Genomic DNA, 23161 nt, shown 5'->3' with positions numbered 1-23161 from the left:
CACTTTTAGAAGTATGGCCATTTTAATATTTATTCTGCCTATCCATGAACATGGGAGTACTTTCCATCTTCTAAGATCTTCTTTGATTTCTTTTTTCAATGTGTTATAATTTTCTTTTTAAGGGTCTTTTATCTCCTTAGTTAAGTTCATTCCTAAGTATTTTATTTTTTGTGGGAAATCCTAAGTAGAATAGTTTTATGAATTTCTTTTTCAGTGGATTTATGGTTGGTGTACAGAAAAGCTTCTGATTTTTTAAGATTGATTTTGTATCCAGACACTTTGCTGAATGTGTTGATCAGTTCTATGAGCCTTTTGGTTGAATTTGCTGGGTTTTCTAAATATAGTATCATGTCATCTGCAAATAGTGAAAGTTTGAGGTCTTCTTTTCCTATTTGTACTCCTTTGGTTTCCTTTTCTTGCCTTATTGCTCTGGCTAGAGTCTCAGGTACTATATTGAAGAGAAGTGGTGATAATGGACATCCTTGTCTTGTTCCTGTTTTTAGGGGAAATTCTCAAAGTTTTTCCCCATTTAATATGATGTTGGCTGTGGGCTTAGTGTAGATTGCCTTATGATGTTGAGATATGTTCCTTCTATTCTTATTCTCTGCAGTTCTTTTATCATAAATGAAGGTTGGATTTTATCGAATGCTTTTTCATCATCTATTGAAATGATCATGTAATTTTGTCTTTGGTTCTGTTTATATGATGAATTACATGGATTGCTTTTCGTATGTTGAACCAGCTTTGCATCCATAGGATGAACCCTACCTGTTCATGGTGTTTGATTTTCATTATGTGGTTTTGAATGCATGTTGCTAGTATTTTGTTTAGCAGTTTTGTATTCAAATTCATCAAAGATACAGACCTGTAGTTTTCCTTCCTTGAACTGTTTTTATTTGGTTTTGGTATTAATGTGATGTTGATTCCATGGAATGTATTTGGGAGAGTCCTGTGTTTTTCTATTTCATGAAATAGATTGAGGAGTATTTGGATCGGCTCTCTTATAATGATTTTATAGAATTCACTTAGGAAACCATCTGGTTCTATGGTTTTCTTTGATGGTAAGCTCTTTATTGCTGTTTCAAACTCTTTGATTGTTATTGGTTGGTTAGTCATAAATCTTACATGGAGAAAGAAAAGACCCAGAATAGCCAAAGCAATTCTCAGCAATAAGAATCATGCAGTAGGCATCACAGTCCCTGACTTCAAATTATACTACAGAGCAATGGTAGTTAAAATAGCATGGTATTGGCAAAACAACAGGCATAGAGACCAATGGAACAGAATAGAAGATAGAGAAACAAACCCACATACTTATAGTCAATTGATCTTTGACAAAGGGGCCAAACTCATGTGCTGGAGAAAAGACAGCCTTTTCAACAAATGGTGCTGGGAGAACTGGCTATCCATTTGTAGAAAGATGGCACTAAATCTTTACCTCTCACCACGCACAGGAATCAATTCAAGATGGATAAAAGACTTGGAAATTAGACCAGAGACTGTGAAGCTATTAGAGGAGGGCATAGGTTCAACACTCTAACATATACACACAGGTAGTAACTTTCTCAACAAGACCTCCAAAGCACAGGAAATTAAAGCAAGAATTAATAAGTAAGATAGCATCAAACTAAAATGTTTCTGCTCATCAAAGGAAATCATCAAGAACCTAAAGAGAAAGCCTACAGAATGGGAGATCTTTACCAGCCACCACTCTGATAGAGGGCTAATATCCAGAATATACAGAGAGCTCAAAACTCTCCACTAGCAAAACAGCCCAATCAAGAATAGGCAATTGAATTGAACAGACACCTCACAAAAGAAGAGATACAAATGAACAATTGATACATGAAAAAATTTTCAACATCATTAGCCATCAGGGAAGTGCAAATCAAAACTACACTGAGATTCCATCTAACCCAAATCAAAGTGTGAAGCATAAAGAAGTCAAATAACAACAAATGCTGGTGAGGATGTTGGAAAATAGGAACTCTTTTACACTGATGGTGGGAGTGCAAACTAGTTGAGCCGCTATGGAGACCAGATCAGTGTGGAGATTCCTAAGAAAACTGGGAATGGACCCACCATATGATCTGGCTATACCACTCCTGGGTATCTCTCCAAAGGGGCTGAAATCAGAGAACTATAGTAACATATGCATGTTGCTGTATGTATGTACCCATGTTCATAGCATCACAATTTGCAATAGCCAAAATATGGAACCAACCTAGGTCTCCATCAACAAATGAATGGATTGCAAAATTATGGGAAATACACACAATGGAATTCTACTCAGCAATAAAGAAGAACAAAATCATGTCATTCGCAAGAAGACATAAAGACTTGGAGAACATTATGTTAAGTGAGATCAGCCAAGCACGGACAGGGAAGGGAGATAAGTTTTCTCTAATATGCCCAAACTAGGGAGTATTAGGGATACCAGAGGGACTCCAGATAATGAAGGAGAAACTTCAGCAAAACTAGAAAGGAAGGGTGGGAGAGGAAAAAGGCTGAGTTTGATTAATGGAGGATCTACATTTGAATATGTGTATAAGTGTGAATGTAGCATGGTTAACCTGGACACTCATTGTTGGGAGGTGGGGGAGGGAAAGCAGGGGGACACCAAGAAGTATGTGAATGTATGCCACTGTCAATATGATGCACATTATGATGTGAAACTAGTGTACCAATAAAAAAAAATGGTAATTTAAGAGCCAAATGTGGTGGCACATGCTTGTAATCCCAGAATTGGGAGGCTGAGACAAGAGGATCATGCTTCACAGACAGCTTCACCTACTTAGTGAGGTCCTTTGCAACTCAGTGAGATCCAGTTTGAAGATGAAGAATAAAAAGTAGGGCTAGGGGTGTAGCTCATAGGTAGAATGGCCCTGGGTGCAATCCCCAGTACTGGGAAAAAATGGTAATTTAACACAGTTAATTAATCTATTTAATTACCTGATTATAATTATTTTTAGCATGCTTAGGAAATTTTTAACTGCCCTATGACATGTATATATTCTACTATTTTATCCTTTGCTAACTGCTACAGCATCTCGTGTAGGCCTTGAGCAAAAGCTTGGCCCGGGGACCTGCAAAGGCTGGAGTCCCCCGTGAGAAAAAACTAGCCCTTCCTCCTTCAAAAGAATTATTTTAAAACTATTCGAATTGATATGTGTAATTGAAATTTTATGAATAAGCATTATAACTAATGGGCAGCAGTGTCTGAGAGATTGAGTCAGCAAAGATCTGTTTTTCCCCAAGTATAAAGTTTGGGCCAAAGATTAAGCTCAAGCTGACCTTAGTTTGGGCCAACATATAAGATTAAGTTCAAGCTGACCTTATGATATGAGACAAAGCATACTTTCTGTGATTTATTAAATGTCTGGCACCCTGTCCTGAAGTCTGCTAAAGACTTTTTCTGTCCTTGAAATTTCCTGCTTGCATGACTGTGGTTTTGTCTATTCTGCCAAGAAAGAAATTATAAAGATTGTAACAAATTTTGAATAAAGTTGGAGAAGCTTGCATCTGGTCTGTGTGTCAGAGTCGTCTCTCACTCGACCTCGACTCTTCTCTCACCAACACACGAGCCCTGACTCCTGCTAGGGCTGGACCCCAGCAGCTAACTTTATTATATGTTTAACACTTAAGTTTTTAAAGCCATCTGAAATATATTTTTGTAATATATGAGGCAGAAATTATAATTAGTATTTCTCATATGAATATCCATTTAACAAATACCACTGATCAAAACTTTGTGTTTAATCCATGGATCAGCTCTGGTATCTTTATCACAGAGAGAGCCATGTAAATTTGGTTTTGAACTCTGTATTCTTTTACACTATTTATCTATCCTTGTGCCAATATTGTACAACATTATAGACTAGAGTTTATAATAAGGCTTGCTATCTGGTGGCAAAAAGTCTTTCATATGTGCACTGGAAGACTGAGTATTTTAAGTCTTTTGCTAGTCCACTGTGGAGTCAATTTGTCAACTTACACATGTACATGTACAAACACACACACACACACACACACACACACACACCTACCTTACTGAGATTTTAAACATATAGATAAATTTTAGGAAAATATATTTTTTACAATACTGAGTTTTATAACTTATGTTCATAATATACTCATTTGATTATTATTTAAAATTTTACCATAATCACCATATATGTTTTGTATCTTTTATTAAATTTAGTCCTAGCTTGTTAAGGTTTCGATTGTAAATGTTCTAATTTTAAAACCTCCAATATTTGTTGCTAAGACATAGAAATATATTTATTTGTAATGTTCATTATGAATCTATTAACCATGCTAAATTCATTTATTAGTTCAAATGATTTTTCTGAAGATTATTCTTATATCATTTGTTAATAATTACAAGTTGATATCTTCCTTTTCAATACATATTAGTTATTTCTTTTCTCCCCTTATCATACTCCCTATGATCTCTATTTAGAAAATATAATACAGGCCGGACGTGGTGGTGCACGCTTGTAATCCCCGCGCTTGGGAGGCGGAGACAGGAGGATCGCGCTGGTTCAAAGCCAGCCTTGCTGGCTTAAGATATTCTGTTTCTACATAACAAATGTTAAAAAATAGGTCTGGGAGTGTAGCCCGTGGGAGTGTAGCCTGGAGGCAGAAGGGCTTCCAGAAAAACCCCAGTACCACCAAAAAAAAAAAAAAAAGAAAGAAAAGAAAATATAATACAATGTAATTAAGTAAATATAAAAACAATCAATCCAGGAAATATATTCAATTGTTTTAAAAGGTACATGGTGCTGGGTGGCACAGGCTTGTAAGTCCCAGTACTTGGGAGGTTGAGACAGGTGGATTGCAGGTTTGTGGCCAGCCTCAGCAACTTAGGGAGGTCCTCCACAACTTAGTGAGAACTTGTTTGAAAATAAAGAATAAAAAATAGGGCCAGGGGTGTACCTTGGAGGAAGAATGCCCCCTGAGTTAAATCTCCAGTACTGAAAACAAACAAACAAAAAAAGGTACACAGTGATTTGATTTAAAGCCCGGTTACGGAAAATACACAAATACAATATGATGCCTCAACACAACCTAAAATAATCTTAATAGTTAGACTATATACAACTACTTATGAAGCTATTTCTCTAACACTGACATTAAATAAGCCAGTATTTAAGTCTGGGTGATTCAATTTTCAAGTCTGGATTCTCCAGTATGCAGATCCTTGCATTAGTCAGCATGTCTACATATAAAACATTTAATTCCCCATTGTACCTTAAGAGCTTCTGGCAGGATTTGCTAGAATGCATACTGAGAAAATGCAAACCAGTAAAAACATGGTAAAGCTCCTGACTCTCGACTAATGGGTTTTATTAGGTTGTTAGTATACTACGGCATCTATCTATATAGCTGCATGCTGTTGAGATAATAGATTTATATGCTACCTGTAATTTCACTTTACCTATAACAGTTTGCTCCATACATGCAGGATGTCCTCTTCACCTTGTTTTTTTCTGATCCTCCTAGAACTGAACCACTTGCTTTTGCAGGCAAAGTTTCAGGACTGGAGGGATCAGAGTTAGACTCAGGATGAGAACCTTGAGATTCCTTGCAGAATGACGTGCCTCGGACACTCTCAAAACAGCTCACTGTCTCTTCCTCTTTACTTGTTCCTTTGGTCATGATTTTATGTTCAGAAACCTTACGAAGCTTCTCTCTTGGCATTTCACCTCTCTGTGTAGTAGTCTTCATATTATTTATATTTGTGTTACTTAGTGTGCTTGCAGAAAATGATTCTGGCATTTCCTATAAAAACAAATCAGAAATAAATGAAATATTTTAAAATATATATATTTAATCTAAAAGGATATAACTATAATATCTATGAAATAGATAATTTAAAAACTTACAAGTTCATATTTTAAAATTACTAAAAATACCATTTTTGTCTTTAGTTTAAAAACTTTAAATAATTTGCAATTATTAGGAAATAAATTTATAGTTGTAATAAATTTTCACAATGTCAAACATTCTGTGAAAAATAATCAGAAAAATACAAATGAAGCATAAAAACTTTTTATTTTCATTTGAATATATCTCTCAAAAACAGCTTTTATATGCCATGGTTAAAAACCATGTTATGCTCTTAACCATGCACTGTACTTATCATTTCTTATAAATTACTCCAAGACTTTATTTCTAACTCCTTAATACAATTGTAATTTTTTTCTGTAGATGAATGATATGCTCAAAGAAAAATTTGCACAAGGGTATGTTATGACCAATTCAAGAAAAAAAAAGTTTCCTCTGAAACGGTCTAAATAAAAATTTCAGTTTAACGAATCTAAAGATGCCTTGTACCAAGTAAATATTCTCATTAGCACTGTAGAAGCTTTAAAATCTGTCCTCATCAGCAGCAGGAAGAGTAAGCCTAATCTTATTTAAAATGACTTCTTAATTATATTCCGTGTAGGGTAGAAACATTGCTCAGATAAATACAAGTCATCTGGTAACCATTTCCAAGATATGAAAAGGTACCAGATACACATGAATTCTAGCCTTCATTTAAAAGTAAGAACTCATGTGTGTTGGCCGCCACCTAGAAAAAGCTGTTTTGATACTACTTAATATCTAATAGCTCAAATTTCTGGAATTATTAACATGACTTCTTTTGGACTAGTTTAATATTTTTATTTATTTATTTATATTTTATTTTATTTTATTGTGTTACTCGGGGTAAAACCCAGGGGCTTTTCTACCTCTGGGCTATACTCCCAGACCTATTTTATATTTTATTTGGAAACAGGGTCTCACTAAGTAGCTGAGGCTGGCTTCGAACCTATGCGATCGTGTCTCAGCCTCCCAAGTGCCTAGTTTAATATTTTTAAAGAAATAAATGAGATCAGCTAATTTCAGAAAGTCAAGGATCAAATGTTTTCTTTCATTTTAAACTAGAGAGAAAATAGGAAACCAAAAGTACTTTAGATAATTGATGATACAGCCAGTAGAATAACAGAAGGGGACAGGGGGAGGGAGATTGTGAAGAGAAAAAGAACAGGTGGAATAGTTCAAATGATTCTATGTCCATATGTGAAGGCATCACTACTAACTTCAATAATATGGACAGAGAGGGTGGGTATCAGGATTGGATATGAAGGGAAACACACCAAGAATTGTGTGCATTTAGGTTTGTATCACTTTGAACCTTACTGTGATGTATAATTACAATGCACCAATAAAAATATTTTAAAAAGTAATAGAGTATGTAATTTCAAAATACTGTTTAAACAAACTAATCACCTTGCAAACAGCATGTATGTCAAAAGTAAGCAACGTGGCTAGCTCTTAGAGCCAAACCTTGGTAAAGTGGCTAACATCCTACATCCCTATAAACCAGAGACTCACAAAGTCAGTGATTCACCCCTATTGGGGATGAACTCTGGAGAAATCCAGAGGGGTGGTAGTGTCTTGGGTGCAGTTGGGGAGTGCTGAATAAAAATAGGGGGCAGTGGAAGGACCCAGTAGGGTTGCTGAGTAATTTTTTTCTGAAAAGGGGTTGGTAAGTCAGTACATTTGGAAACCAATACTCTAAACCATATATTCTGCTTCCAAGCTGCTCAACTTTACCTCAATCTCATCCACTTCCACTACAGAACCAACTAGGACATGCCAGCAATAGAAACTCTAGGACAAAAATGGGGCAATCATGATCTCTCCACCCTTCACCACTCAACAGTCCCCCAGTAAATCAGTGCTGCCCAGTTTTCTTCTTCCCTATTCAGCAACAGGATAGGTCAGCGATTCTACTAGTTAGTAGATATCCAATAAAATGCCAGTCACTTGTTACTGTTGGCATTTTAAACTATCTAAGTAAGTCTCTTATACTGCTACTGTTCTTGATTTTAGAAAGGGAGGAAGTAACTTCACACAAACATGACCGTTCAGTTTTCTTCGTATAAAGCCTGAGTGTGGGATGGTGTACATTCTCAAACCTTTCAACCAGCCCACAGGAAAAGTATTGGTTGTCACTGCCAGAGGCTCCCTTCAACATGGGATAGCTATACTTAGTACCTTGTCCCCAGCTAAAGCCTTAGCAGCAGTGTGGGAGAATTGGGGGGGGGGGGAATCCTACACATATCTTGTCACATTTATTACAGAAAAGAAAAAGGAGACAGGTATAAAAAGTGATAAAATACTGGGATATATTTTATGAAATACATTTTATAGATTTTAAATTAATAATGGCATAAATAAAGATGTTTTTAATTAATCCCTTATGTGTGTTTTTACTTGTGTAAATCCAATGAAAAGGTATAGAATGCTACTATATAATAAGAATGGAATTGAAGGATGAGGCAAATTCAAGCTTTTACTTTTTACTCCACATGCACCTGAAGAAGCATGTATCATTTTGCTATTTAAAAATAAAGTATAAATGCTGGGCATGGTGGTGCATGCTTATAATCCCAGTATTTGGAAGGTAAAGACAAGAGGATCACGGTTTGTAGACAGCCTCAGCTACTACTTAGTGAGGGCCTTGGCAACTCAGGGAGACCCTGTTTTAAACATAATAAGGACTTAAAAATAGGGCTATGGGTGTAGCTCAGATATATAATACCCCTGGGTTCCATCCCTAGTACTGCAAATAATAATAATAATAATAATAATAATAATAATAATAATAATAATAAAGTATAAAAATAAAATATATAGAATCATCATTCAATTCACTCTAGTTCCATGAAATACAAAGAAGAATTTTCTTTGTTGGAGAAAAAATCCTTTAAATCTTCACAAGGAGTACATTTAACATGTTAATTTATTCCAAAAAAAATGGAATGTTGAAGTCACAAATATCAATACTATAGACCAGGAGTTCTCAAATATACTGTAAAGCAGAAAAGCTGGAATTTTTAATACTCTTTATGGAACTCCATGAAATATTGATATACAATAGACCCTTGGCATTCAAAAATTTAACATTCATGGCTTCAATTATTTATAAATGATCCCAAAATCCATTACATGCAGTACTTTATAAGTTTGCTGAGACATAAATTTGTACTGTGCCAATTACAAAGCTCCTGAGCTAGGGCAAGTCACTAAACTGGTAAGGCAACAGGAAAGATGGAAGATGTTCTGCATGGAAGGTAGGAGGGAGACAGAGAGCTTCATTTTTCTAAACATCCCACATTAATTATCTTTTAAGATTAGATGAAACATGAAGCATTAAATGTAAAAGGCTCAAGATTTATGTGAGAATGGCTAGATTCCCTATGACATAAAAAATACTTGTTAGAGACTGCAGGGACCAAAGAGCAAGACGCTGGTAGAAGGTGACCTTGGTACTTGGAGGTGGCTAAATTGTATTTTTAAGTCTATTAAAATAGTCTCTTATATTGCTTAACAAGTCCACTCCTGTCTCTCAACAATGGGAAGTTTTAATGTATAAGGGACAGGATAATAAACTACCCTCTAAGACAAATTCAGTAAGGTAATTTGTTGTTTCCAAGCTGCCCTTGGCAAGAATGTTTGTGCTGATAAGTTGCCTTAAAAGTCCTGCATCAATTCCATTAGCATCCACATACTAATGACTAAACAATCCCAACCTCCAGGCCCAACTTCATGCCTCAGTTTCACATCCCTGTACCCAACCACTAGCTACATTTCTGCCCCAATATTCTATGCACCTAAAACTCACAATGTCAAAACTTAAGTCAAAACTTAATGCCTCTGCATTCTTTACCATAATATCTGCCAATATACTATATATCCATTCATCCTAGCAAGAAATTTTGAAGTCTTTTACTCCTTCTTTCTCTTACTTTGCCCAGATCCACACAAGTCCTGCATTTTGCTTCCAGATATTTTCCTAATCCAATGCCTCCTTGAGGTAGGATAAAAGAAAAAGGTAGAAAAGAGACACAAAGGAAAATCAAGAAAAATGTGACTTTACTATGGAAGCCTCTGGCAAAATTCTCCAATGCCCTTACTCCTCAGGCCAGGCCTTCCATCTTCCCCACATCCTATGACTGTTCAAATGTTGGAGGATTTACAAATCTTTATGAATTACCTGAGCACTTTTGACTATCTTCAAAGAGGTATCTATTGATCAGACAAGATAGACAATGCAAAAGGTCCTGAAAAGTGGCAGACACCATATTAGAAATTCACTCATAATAAAACCTTAAATTCTTAATTATCCATCCCAGGAATAATAATTAAGTAAGAAAGATTTGTCAAAGGAGAGAGGACACACAAAAGAGCAATCTACTTGGGCACTGTCACTATCACTGGATATTCTAAGCAAAAGATATAATTATTGAGAAGATAGTGAAGGCCCCATCAGGACCCTACAGATGACCCAAATGCCATAAATCACCTTGTGACTACAAGACTAATTTCATCCTGACTTACCTCCTCACGAAAGTCTCATAAAAGAAGAGTCATGAGCCCTTAAAGTGACTCTCACTCCTGAGATGGCCCACATTCTCTCTGTAGTGTGTACTTCTTGCTATCCTAAATAAGTATCTATGTCTTGACTGGCTCATGCTGAAATCCTTTTCTGTCATGTAAGCCAAAGACCCCATATTTCCTGAATTGGGTTCCTTTCTGTTCTCCACTGAGAACTTCAGACATCACAGAATCAACCCTTCTTATGCAATATCCTCACCATCCTTAAAGTTACTATCCTGGCTCTGATTCTCTTTATTTCTTGGCTGTTTAATACCATAATCTTTTGCCTCATTTCCAAATCTTTTACTCGTTCTCTTTCAATCTTTTTTCTAGAGAGAGACAAGGATTACCTCTGTGGCTCAAAATATCTCAAGGTCTTCCCTCTACAAAGACCTCTACAAAGGTCTCTACAAAGGTTTCACTCCCATCTCACACTGATGTCCTCTCTTCCCTTCCATTAAGACTTCTAAGAACAATAATTTCCAGCCTATTATAGGGTGAATATCCCTTATCCAAAATACGTGGGGCCTTAGAAGCCCTAAGGGAAGAAGGGCAATTAGCCAACCAGAGTTCAGGCCATTCTGAGACCCGGCAGTAATAGTCTCTTAATATCATCAGATCCTCACCTTTACCTTGAACATATTGGACCTCCTTACTACTCTTCTCTATCCATTAGGAAGATGTTCCTTAAAATTTTTTCTTTGGATTATCAAACTTTATGAGTTAGGATAGTAAAATATGTATACTATTCATTTTATTTTGAGTAAAATAATTTTTCTTCTTGCAAAAAAAGGACAAATACAATGGATAGGTTGAATTTAAAGTATAGAATTATACCAGTATTGGAAAGAGGCGTCAAAATGTATTAATGTATCAGTGTTGGGAAATATTTTCAATTTTCAAAATATATCTTCAGTAGTAAAAAAAAAAAAAAAAAAAAAAAAAAAAAGTCAAGAACTTCAAGGAAAGGGTTGGAGATTTCCAGGAGCCAAGGATAATTAGCGAGAAAATAGAAGGAGCCCAAAAGCCTAGGGTATTTTTACATTTCTAAGAGAAGTGAACTTCCTCAAGGATGTAGGGGAATCCCAGATTCCTAATAAGCAACTTAACACATTTTGGAGTGTTACAAAAGGCATAGGGTCTGTGCCAGAGATGGTGCAGGTCTACAGGGAAGAATTTCCATATCAAAAGACCTGCCCCAGAGAAAGGTCAGAAGACTCCATCTGTATTATAAAATACTCTGTATTTTCAGAATGGAGGTGCCAAATAATTACTCAAGTGGTCTTCATTTTCTTTCAATCTGAAATTTTCTAAATTTAATGCTTTGTTTTCTACAATGCTAATACTATACATATATTAAAGATTAGTTTTAGTAAATTAAAAATGGGGCTAATAAAACTATTTGCAAAAATTCAACAATAAGAGCAGTTTGGGTTTTTTCTTGATGTATAGAGCGTGTAATTAATTCTTAGTTAGAAAACTTGACAAAGGAAATTAATAATCATGAATTGAATTATTTTCAAATCACCTTAGATGAAGTGACAAACTCTTCTTCATCAATATTTTTGCACTTTTTTCCTGCATCTTGTTCTGCTGATATACTTTCGGAATTTTCTAATGAAATTAGTCGCTTTCTTTCTTGTGTTACGGTTACTTCAGCTTCATCTTTATAGTTTCCTTCTTTTCCACATCTCTGGATTACATTATCTTAAACACACATAAACCAAACATATTAAGAAAAAATATTTCCTATATTTTCATATGTCAATGTTTCATGCAGAAAAAGTAATAAAATAGTAAGTGAAATTAAAGTTACATTTATAATAATACCAACTTGAAAATATTTATTTGAAAATCTCAAAAAACATTAAGTAGCAGAATAGTCAAGAAATCTACCTCTGCAGTCTGCCAGGCCAAGATGCCAATGGGAGTTCCATACCTTAACTATTTCATCTCACCTCTATTAACTCTGTCTTCAAAAATAGTAATTATAATAATATTTTACAGAATTTTTAGGAGAAGTAAATTAGGTAAGATATGTAAACTATCTTCTAGAGTCCTGGCCCAAATTAGTTACATATTTTTAATTGTACTAAGAGCAACCCAATGAACAATGCATATGCTTATTGAGCCCCTAACATCCTCGAGAGGAATCCAACCTATCTTAAATACAGATAAAAACCCAAAATAAAAATGACCTCTACAGACTTTGCCAATGAAGAAAATATCTCAATAACAATATATATCATGTTTCATATAATACTTAGCCAGAGATCAATACAGTTGGTAAAGTAAATCAGATATTTTGTTAACAATTTCATAAATCATCTAATAGAAAATTGAACTAATATAAAAATAATGTACAGTTGACCCCTTTATCCAAAGTTTCCCTCCCCACAGTTTGCTTAACCATGGTCAACCATGGAAAATTCCAGAAATAAATAATTCATGCATTTTAAATTGCATGGTGTTCTGAGTAGCATGACAAAATCTTGCACCATTCTGCACCCTCCCACTTCAACATGAATCATCCTTTTTCCACATAGCCACACTGTATATTGTTAGTCACTTAATAGCTGCACTGACCATTAGTTCAATTATTGAGGTATCACACTGCTTATTGCAATTAACCCTTACTTTACTTAATAATAGCCCCAAGGCACAGAGTAGTCATACTGGCAGTTTATACCTGCCAACGAGAAGCCACAAAGTACTTTCTTTAAGTGAAAAGGTGAAAGTACAAGATATTTGGAGATACTACATTCACTTACCTTGTATGACAACATACTGTCATAACTGTTCTATTTTATCACTTGTTATTGTTGCTAATCTCTTACTGTACCTAATTGATATAGTAAGGTTTATCATAGGTATGCATGTATAGGAAAATGTAGTAAATATAGGATTTGGTACTATCTGTGGTTTCAGACATCCACTGGGGTCTTGGAGTATATCCCCCAAAGACAAGAGGAACCTACTATATTTTAATTATTTATTTTATTAATGTATTGTGATCATATATCTTAATAAAGTACAGGGTGATAAAGGTATACATACACATAGAATTCATTCAGCCCTCCCCCAGATCTTACCCCACTCCTTTTCCCTCCCTATCTTCCTGTGTTCAACATTGATCGGCTTTGAAAATATGAATAAACTATCCCAATAACTAGATTTTGCCTAAACTACTTAAATATTCATCCAAAATCTAAATTAGAAAGTATTTAATAGCCTTTTTAGAAACTTTCAGGAATCAAACATAATAAGTCTAGACAGCTTAATCAACATCAATAACAACAGTTAAGAATGAATGAAACAAAGTGAAATAATGAACTTGTAGTATTGCTTACTATGCTTAGAACTATAAAATGCAACTAAATAAGACCCAGCTCTGTCTAAATGGTAATTTACTACATTCCAAGTATCATACATATAAATAAAATTCTAAAATTTAATATACATATTTAAATTAGCCAATTATTGAAAATTTCAAATTCTCTACTACAAGCATTCCATTTAAGAGTCAAGGGTAATTTCTTCTTCTGTAGGAAGGTACCATTTGATATTGCTAAAATGTACAGTGTGTAAAATGAATAGCTTAAATGGATCACAGCAATCTTTATATCCAGCATATCAAATAGTTTTTTGAATCCAGAATAGGTCGAGTTAAACCAAAGAAATATGAGAGGTTAATTATTAATGCAAATGAATGTATTATATTTTAACTATTACTAATTGCATATATGAACTGTTATAAATTATAGCTATGAGCTGTGTGAATGATAGCTCAATTATATGCATGTGTATCATTAAAAATAAATCCACCCCTAGGGCATAGGTCCAACACTTCAACACAAAGACACAGGTAAAAACTTTCTCAAGTTTTTCAAGACCCCAAAGGCACAAGACCCCAAAGCATAAGAAATAAAAAAGAAGATCAAAATGTGGGATTGCATAAAACTAAATAGCTTCTGTATATCAAAGGGAACTATCAAGAACCTCAGCAGAGAGCCAACAGAATAGGAGAATATGTTTGCCAACTATTCCTCCAATAGAGGACTAATATTTAGAATATACAAATAAAATTATAAAACTCACAGCTAAGAAAACAAATAACCCAATAAAAAATGGGCTAGTGAACTAAATAGACACTTCATAAAAGAAGAAATTCAAATGGCCAATATATGATTGAAAAAATGTTCAACATCATTAGCAATCAGAGAGATGCAAATAAAAACTACCCTGAGATTTCACCTAACTCCAACTAGAATGGCAATCATTCAAAATACAAACAACAACGAATGCTGGTGAGGATGTAGAGAAGTGGGAGATCTAATACATTGTTGGTGAGATTGCAAATTAGTGCAACCACTATGGAAAACAGTAAGGAGGATTCTCAGAAGAATGGAAATGAATCTACCATAAGATCCAGCCTTACCACTTCTAGGTATCTACCCAAAAGAATGGAAACCAAACTACCAAAATAATGCATGTGTATCTATGTTCATAGCCACACAATTCACAATTGCCAAACTATGAAACCAGCCAAGATGTCCATCAATAGATGAATGGATTACAAAACTATGGGATATGTACATAATGGAATTTTACTCAGCCATAAAGAAGAACAAAAATTATGTCATTTGCGGGAAAATGGGAGGAACTGGAGAACATTATACTAACTGAGATTAGTCACTCACAAAAAGTAAGAAATTGGATGCTCTCCCTAATATGCAGAAGCTAGGGAGAAAGGGTCATAGGAGGAACACTAGGCAAGAAAGGAAAAACCACAGATGATCAAGTAAGGCAACCTAACTAAGGGAGCAATGGGAGGAGGAGAAAGGAAACTTCCCTGATGCACCTTCACAAACATATCAAAGTCAATCAGTAAGCCAAACATGAGAAGAAGGAAGGGAAAGGGAATGGGGTGGGAATTAGGGAAGGGCTAAACGAGTGATATGTGCATAAATGCCTCTACCATCTTGTACCCCATTAAGATGTATGACTACAATGCACCAATAAAAAAGTTAAAAAAATACATCCATTCACTCATCCTCCAGAGAAGCCAGTTGTAACACCATATAAATAATTTTATATATCCTTAACTTTTTCCTAAGTTTAAGCAACTATATTCACAAATACATATATGTAAACATATATAGGACTAAAAGTACAAATGCTGTTCTTTCTGTGGGATAAATATCTAGAACTTCAATTTCTGGGTCAAGGTTTATATTATGGTTAAAAACAAGAGATATTGGCAAATGACTTTAAAAGGCTGTACTAATATATGCTTCTACCAACAATGTTCCATAATACCCAAGCTAGCCTTGAACTTGGGATCTCCCTGTCTCAGCCTCCCAAGTCCTGAAATTACAAGCAGATGCCACTGTGCCCAGCCTACACTGGAAAGATTCTGGAGCTATTTAAATGTCTTTTTTAACTGACTTTTGTAGGTATATTTCTGTTAGATATCCCTATCATTTCCTCCCTGACTACACTTGCTTATAAAACCTAGACCTGGGCAGGCATGGTTTTGCATGCTTGTAATCCCAGCATTTGGGAGGCTGAGACAGGAGGATCATGGTTCGCAGAGAGCCTAAGCTACTTAGTGAGGCCCTATGCAACTCACTGCAACCCTGTTTCAAAATGAAGAATAAAAAATAGGGTTGGGGATATAACTTGAAGGTAGAGTGCCCCTGGGTTCTATACCCAGTACCGAAAAAAACAAACAAACAACAACAAAAAAACCTAGACCTGCCTCAAAGTGGGCCAAATAGATTTTCATATCTGGAATTTAGAACTGATAAATAAACATAGCTGCCCAATAATTTTTTGGTAGTGAAGGCTTAAGGAGAAAAGAGAAAGAGTTAGGCCAATGTCAGAAGTCAGGCAAGCAAAAGCCATGTGCAAAAACATAGGTAACCAGAACTCACCAACCTCTGCGACAGCAGAAGGAGGAGGAACAAAGAAGAGAAGTGATGTGTCCAGGGAAGTAAAGATGGGAGTTACCTCCTGATCACCTATTGCCCAACCTCCTGATCATGAGGTTACTTCCTTTACTTGGATTTGGAGAGCCACTCTGTCCAACCTTACAAATTCTCTTTTAATTAGCCTAGGTAAATTATGTTGCTTCCCAATAAATAAAATTTTGCCTAAATAGGACAATAAACATTTAAAAATCTTGAGGCAATGGGAATATCCATCAGAAAACATAAATCAAAATCATTTTGAGCTGGGTGTGATGGTACACACTTGTAATCCCAGTACTTCGGAGGCTGAGACAGAAGGGGTGCAGGTTCAAAGACAGCCTCAGCTACTTAGTGCTTAGTGAGACCCTGTTTCAAAATAAAAATAAAATAGGGCTGGGAGTGTAGCTTGAAAATAGAATGCCCCTGGGTTCAATTCTTGCACCACAAAAAAAGAAAAAAATTTATTTTGATATCTACCATGACAGTGAGTTATACCAGGACAGAGGTAACAGGTTCTTTGACTCTCCCAGCACAAACAAATGCACTTGGCTTTTTAAAATTTTAATTAATTTTAAATGCTTTTATTGCACTGACCTTTTATCTTAGACATGGAAATAGTTCCATTTGAAAATCTATAGTAATATAAGTCTAGCACAGAAGATAATACCACTTGTTAAATAAAAAAAATGCACAGGATGGTGTTTGATACATGGCATAAAATAAAAGCTTACATTTTAAATTAGACTTCATGTAAATGTCTAAAAATTCTCAGGCTAAGCTCCAACTTACACAACCACTACTTTTTTGTTCAGAAAACTTTAGAAATTTACTTAATATTTTCCTGAAAGTCAAGACTAGCAGAAACAGAAACCTACCTCTACTGATGACAGGTGCTGAAAGGTTTTGATCACTTAAACTTTCTGCTAACATCCAAGCTGGAAGGACTCTTTTCCTCTGGGCAGGGTCTGCCTGCTGTTTGCTGAAGTCTCTGCGATCACCTAGGAAAGACTAAAAAGGCATCCACAAATGAACCCTAAAGATAACCATGCATTGCTAATGGATTTGCACATTTATTTACTTTGCAGAACACTACCACTAAAATATCATCTACAAATGTAGATTGAGTTAATTTTCTTTAAAAAATTCATTATCACTATTACTTAAGCATTGGCCTAGGATGATACTTTCTAGAGCTTAACTTAAAAATAGCAAAACAGATCAATACTAACAATATTGTTATGATAGGCCTAATTTTAGTTGTCAATTCTCTCCTAAAATAACTTCAAGAACACATTATGAGTGGATGAGATCTTAAATTTCTTACCACACTATTTGTGGTAGTAGTCTGGGTCTTGGTTATTTCTGTGCTTCTTCCCAACTGTGAGGCACCAGTTGTCTTATCAGATAAATTAATCATAGAAGATTTTGGCTCTTCGTTCAATATACTATCTTCATCAAGCATTTGACTATTTCTATAACAAAATAGAAATTTGATTTTTAATCATTTAAACCACTTCTGCTGGCACCCGTGCCATTGTAAAAATTACTCTTCTGAATACTTCTGACTGGGCATCTGTTCTCCTTTTCCCAAATTTGCAAAAATAAAATAGTAGATTACACAGAATAGAATAAAATACAGAGATCAGAATATGTTCTTCATCTTCTGCTACATATATTGCCACAAAATACATCAATCTTTCCAAATCAAAAACCACAGCAATTTATGAGACACATGGCAGTCATTTCTCTCAGGGCTTATTTACTCAGCTAAACGTTTACATTACCCTATATGTAAAGAGATAAAGTAAACTGCAAAACCATTATCTAAGCTAGTTAGGTTCTTGGGGAAGAATGAATAAAAACCTGAGTTCAAGTTACACAGCTGCTAACTAAAGAGCTCTGGCCAGTTCCATCACCTGTAAAATCTCCTCCAACTTGTAGTACAACTAGAGGCTAAGTGGTCTGGCACAGAAGCATCCATGGTAACATACAGAACATACCAAACCACTCAGGTCATACTATCTGCAAAGTGCAGGAGGATCATCCGAAGTGGGTCACTAAAAAGGAATACTGTAGCCAGGCGTGGTGGCACACACATATAGATCTAATTGCAGTACATGGCTGAGACGGGAAGATTACAAGTTCGAGGCCAGCCTCAGAAACTTAGACCCTGTTTCAAAATTTAAAAATAAAACAGGCTGGGAGTTTTGCTTAGAGATAAAATGCCTTTGGGTTAAAACCCCAATACCAAAAGGGGGGGGGCATACTCTATGTTTCAATTTAAATGATATTCTAAAAAAGGTATAGATACAGGAACAGAAATTAGATTAGGGGTTGGCTGTCTGAGTGTGGAGTGAAGAGACCATGAAGAGGCATGAGGAACTTTTGGGGAATGAAAATGTTCTGTATCTTTTTGAGGTGGAACTTAATGCAACTATAGATATCTGCCAAAGTGCACTGAACTGTACATTTAAAAGAGATCAGTTCTACTGCATGTAAACTGTTCTTCAAGAAATATGAATTTTAAAAAACTGAGAAAAGTACAGTGCTGTTAAAGCAGGTTTTACTTTTAGTTTTACCAATACTTATTTAAATAAAATTTAAAATCCACTAATCCCACAACCTAATATAAGGTATGACACTGGCATTAAAGACATGTGACTTTTGTAATAAAGAAATAAGATAATTTGAATAGATATAATTAAAATTTAAATTGAAATATACAAGGGCTGGGGGTATAACTCAATGATAGAGTGCTTGCCTAACATTCAGGAGGCCTTGAATTTAATTCCTGGCAATGCAAACACACACACACACACACACACACACACACACACACACTCACACTCTCTGAGCATTTCTAATCTGAAAATCTAATTAGAGATGCCAACATTTTTTATTTGGAGTTTTCTGATTAAGGATGCTCAAGTGGTAATATGCAAATATTCAAAAATTCTAAAATCTCCGAAAATTCAAACATTTCTGATTCTAAGTATTTCTGATGGGGTGCTCAACCTCTAGTATATTAAATAAGCTATCAAGAAAAGACATATATTTTTCTGATTTACAAAAAAGTATACCATTCAACTACAGAAGTTTGTTATAAAAAAGTTCTTTACATTTCTCATTTCAATAGCTAGTTAAAAATTTTTCATGTATGATAAGAGAAAACCTTAAAGTAGTAAGCAATAGTTACTTATTTTCAATTAACTGTTAAAAACATTTCCTCACACAATTTCTTTCTATTTACTATTAAACATTTATAGGTATAATATATATAGGTATAATATATAGGTATATATATGTATAATATATATGTATATATGTATGTATATATGTATATATATGTACATATCAGTTTTGGTAAGTTGTGTTTTTCAATAAATGTATCCATTCATTTTAAACTGTCAAATTTATTTGCATAGTTTTAAATATTTCTTTACATTAATTTAAGGTCTGTAGTATCAGTGATATCTCCTCTTCCATTCCTGATATTGATAACTTGTATTTTCTTACTGTTTTTCTTGGCAAGGCCTACTAAGATTTTACCTATTTTATTACTCTTCTCAAGAACCACATTATGGCTATATTGATTTTCTTTTTGTCTATTTTCTATTTCATTTGCAGTCTTTTTTAATTCAGTCTTGTTTAATTCTTTATTACCCTTTGGGATTCATTTGCCCCTTTTAATCTTCTTAAAGTAGAAGCATAGATCACTGGATTTAAGCTTTCTTGTCTTCTAATATAGGCATAAACTAAAAATTTCTAAGTACTAATTCAGCTACATCTCACAAATTTTTATGTGTTTTCAATGTTGCTCTGGTCAAAATATTTTCTGATTTCCCTGTGACTTCCTTTGACCCATGTGTTATTTATAAATATGTTAATTTTAAGATATGTAAAGATTTTTATATTGTTACTGACTTATAAGTTACTATCACTGCAATTAGAGAATAAGTCAATCTACTTCTATAGGTCTGGCTTATATACTCTGTAATTTAAAATCTTAAACAAAGCTAAATAATCTTCTAATGAGTGCCTCAAAACCAAGTGTGTGAATTTTAACTTCACACCAGATTTCCGTATGTTTATTCTCATACTTCATTCCCTCAGTTTCTCTATTCTATTATTTATTATTATTATTATTATTATTATTATTATTATTATTATTATTATTTCCTATTATAGACCTGGGGTCTAAGCCAGAGGCTAATACCTTAATAAAATTTAGAAAATTAAAAATAATGTAGTCAATTTCAACTTAACTATCCTGGTTGTAGTTGGATAAAAAAAACAAAGGTAAAAGATAATACACATGGAGACAATAATGATTGAGACATAATAAGTTCCCAAAGTCAAATGTTTTCTAGAAACACACAAACACATACATACTTTATGTAACTACTATATCCAATACACTTTAATCCTAGAAACATTGTTTGTTTATTTGTTTGTTTGTGGTACTGGCGATTGAACCCAAGGGCATTCTACCTCTGAGCTACACCCCAGCCCAATTTTATTTTTTATTTGAAAAAGGATCTCGCTAGGTTTCTGAGAATCGCCCAACGTTGCTGAGGCTATCCTAGAACCTGCCTCAGCCTCCCAAGCACTGGGATTACAGATACGCGACACCATGCCTGGCTCATAGAATGGTTTCTACTTAAGTATCTGTGATGGCTGAGGAATTAGATTATAAATATCATTTCTAACTCTCATTTCATCATGTAGTATTACCTTAAGGTACATTCCATTTCTGTTTCTGAATGTGTAGAGAAAACACGAAAAATGTATCTGTCAACTAACAAAGAAAAACTATCTCCAGGGTTCAACCACCGCCACAGATTTATCTTCATTGGTAAGAGCTGACTCATCTCAGAAGCCTGATAAAAACATGGATTTGTGTGTATCTGTAAAATAAAAATTGTAATTTTATACCTCAAAATTATGACAAAAGTACAATTAACACTTATCTAATCCAGAATTTTGGCATCAAAACAATTTACATGTAAATGTATACTTAAAAGTTTAATAAGCCTGATACACATAAATATCATAATTATTATTTGTAAATAATAATGAGAGAAAAGCTGGCTCCCATTACTCCCAGAACCAAATAAGAAAGCAAAGCTATCAATTAACTGGTTAAAAGGTCTTTCTATTTTTCTCAGTAAAGACAACTGGATATTGGGATAAGAAACATAAATAATTAATACAATTTAAAAATAAGAAACTATGAGAAGGGAAATGCTGATCAAATCTCTCCAGCAAACAACACAGCTTTCTTTCTAACTCCCTTAAAGGATCTTATTTTGTTTGAATTAACTCCCATTATGAAAACATCATCCATATTCAAATAACAAGTAGTAAATATATCTCAATCAAAACTATTACACTATCCACTATTTTTAATTATGTCTGCCATTGATCATCTCAGTGTTAACAAAAACAATGAGTTGCCCAGGGAAAAAAAGACCTGTTGAAAGGCACTTTAAAAATACCAAGTAGAATCACATTGATATTGGTGATTTCATAGGTCAGATAGTTTTTTGTCATCAAAATATTATTGGATTTTTAAAATAAATGAGTTTTAGTATATGACAGAGAAATCTATAGCAATGACAACGTTGATTTAATAGCATCTTACGTAGAGTAACTTTCCCTGCCATCTTTCTATTTCATCAGTTTAAATGAAACTTTTTTCTGGAGACATCAACAATCTCTCCAGTACAGCAAAGTAACTACTACACTGGGATTGGACATATACTGACAAACAAAACAAAAAGATATAACTAAATCTAGAATAAATGCAACTACCAAGTTCAGCTAATTTAACTTCATTGATATCTGGTCATTAAGTCATTCCTACATATATCTGGTATTAGAAACATTATTATCCTTTAAATCTAAAAAAGCAGTAAAAAAAAAAACCTTAGAGATAAAAGATAGAGGTAGAAATTAGAAGCAGAGGCAATACCAATTTTTTATACCATTATTTTATTGGTCAGAGTCATCTTACAAAATATGACTGCAAAAAATGGAAATGCAGCATAATTTATGAAATATGGCATTCCCAGAGAATTATTGTTATATTTTTAAAACCAGGTTACAATTTAAACTTAATGCTTAAAAACCTTTCACTGCATTATCAGCCACTCATAATCCCTCTCAAAGTGGTCTTCTGGCTCATAGCAGGTAGAGCTTTCAAGTTTAAGGCACATGATACATCATCAGGTTCCAAGCTTGTGCACACTGCTACACTTGGGAATGTTCCCTCTTATTCTTCATCCTATTAAGTGAATGTTTTCCTTCCTTCAGTATGCTATGGTCAGCAGAGTCAGGAATGTTAGGTTCATGGAAGAAACAAAAGTAAAAAAAAAATATCCATAGGGTCTGCCTGAATCCTGAGTATTCTCTAAATGAGTTTGCTTTTCTTTTATGCTTTTGTTGGTGCACTGCAATTACATATCATAGTGAGATTCAAAGTGAGACGTTCATACATTCACACATCGCTTGGCATCATCTCTCTCCTGTACACGTAGTGAGACTGGTGGTGAACCTTTATAATATGGACATAACATTATTTGAACTGTTTCCTTCCTCAGTTCTCCCCCCCCCCTCCTCTCCTTCTCCCTAAATCCCCTTCCACTATTCTACTGGTATCTGCCTTCATTTATCTCAAGATAAATTAAGATAAATATTTTCTGTTTTCTCTCTTGCTTCCACATATGAAAGAAAACATAAACCCTTGGCTTGCT

The 23161-nt window shown here is 34.5% G+C and overlaps 1 protein-coding gene across 1 annotated transcript in view; it reads right to left on the bottom strand.

The window, feature by feature from the left end:
* The window catches only part of APLF (aprataxin and PNKP like factor), a gene marked incomplete at both ends in the record, with an annotated part of 86795 nt that overhangs the window by 35564 nt on the left and 28070 nt on the right, over nucleotides 1-23161 (bottom strand). The window contains 5 exons of the mRNA XM_080711941.1: nucleotides 5441-5784; nucleotides 11963-12141; nucleotides 17282-17414; nucleotides 17731-17878; nucleotides 21141-21313. Coding sequence (XP_080568067.1) covers nucleotides 5441-5784; nucleotides 11963-12141; nucleotides 17282-17414; nucleotides 17731-17878; nucleotides 21141-21313 — 977 coding nt within the window. The remainder of the gene's footprint in view (nucleotides 1-5440; nucleotides 5785-11962; nucleotides 12142-17281; nucleotides 17415-17730; nucleotides 17879-21140; nucleotides 21314-23161) is intronic.

This window comes from Muscardinus avellanarius (assembly GCF_963383645.1).
Source record: "Muscardinus avellanarius genome assembly, chromosome: 15".
In the NCBI taxonomy this organism is placed as follows: Eukaryota; Metazoa; Chordata; class Mammalia; order Rodentia; family Gliridae; genus Muscardinus; species Muscardinus avellanarius.
The sequence above is the reverse complement of the archived record's forward strand: the minus strand, read 5'-3'. Positions and strand labels throughout refer to the sequence as shown.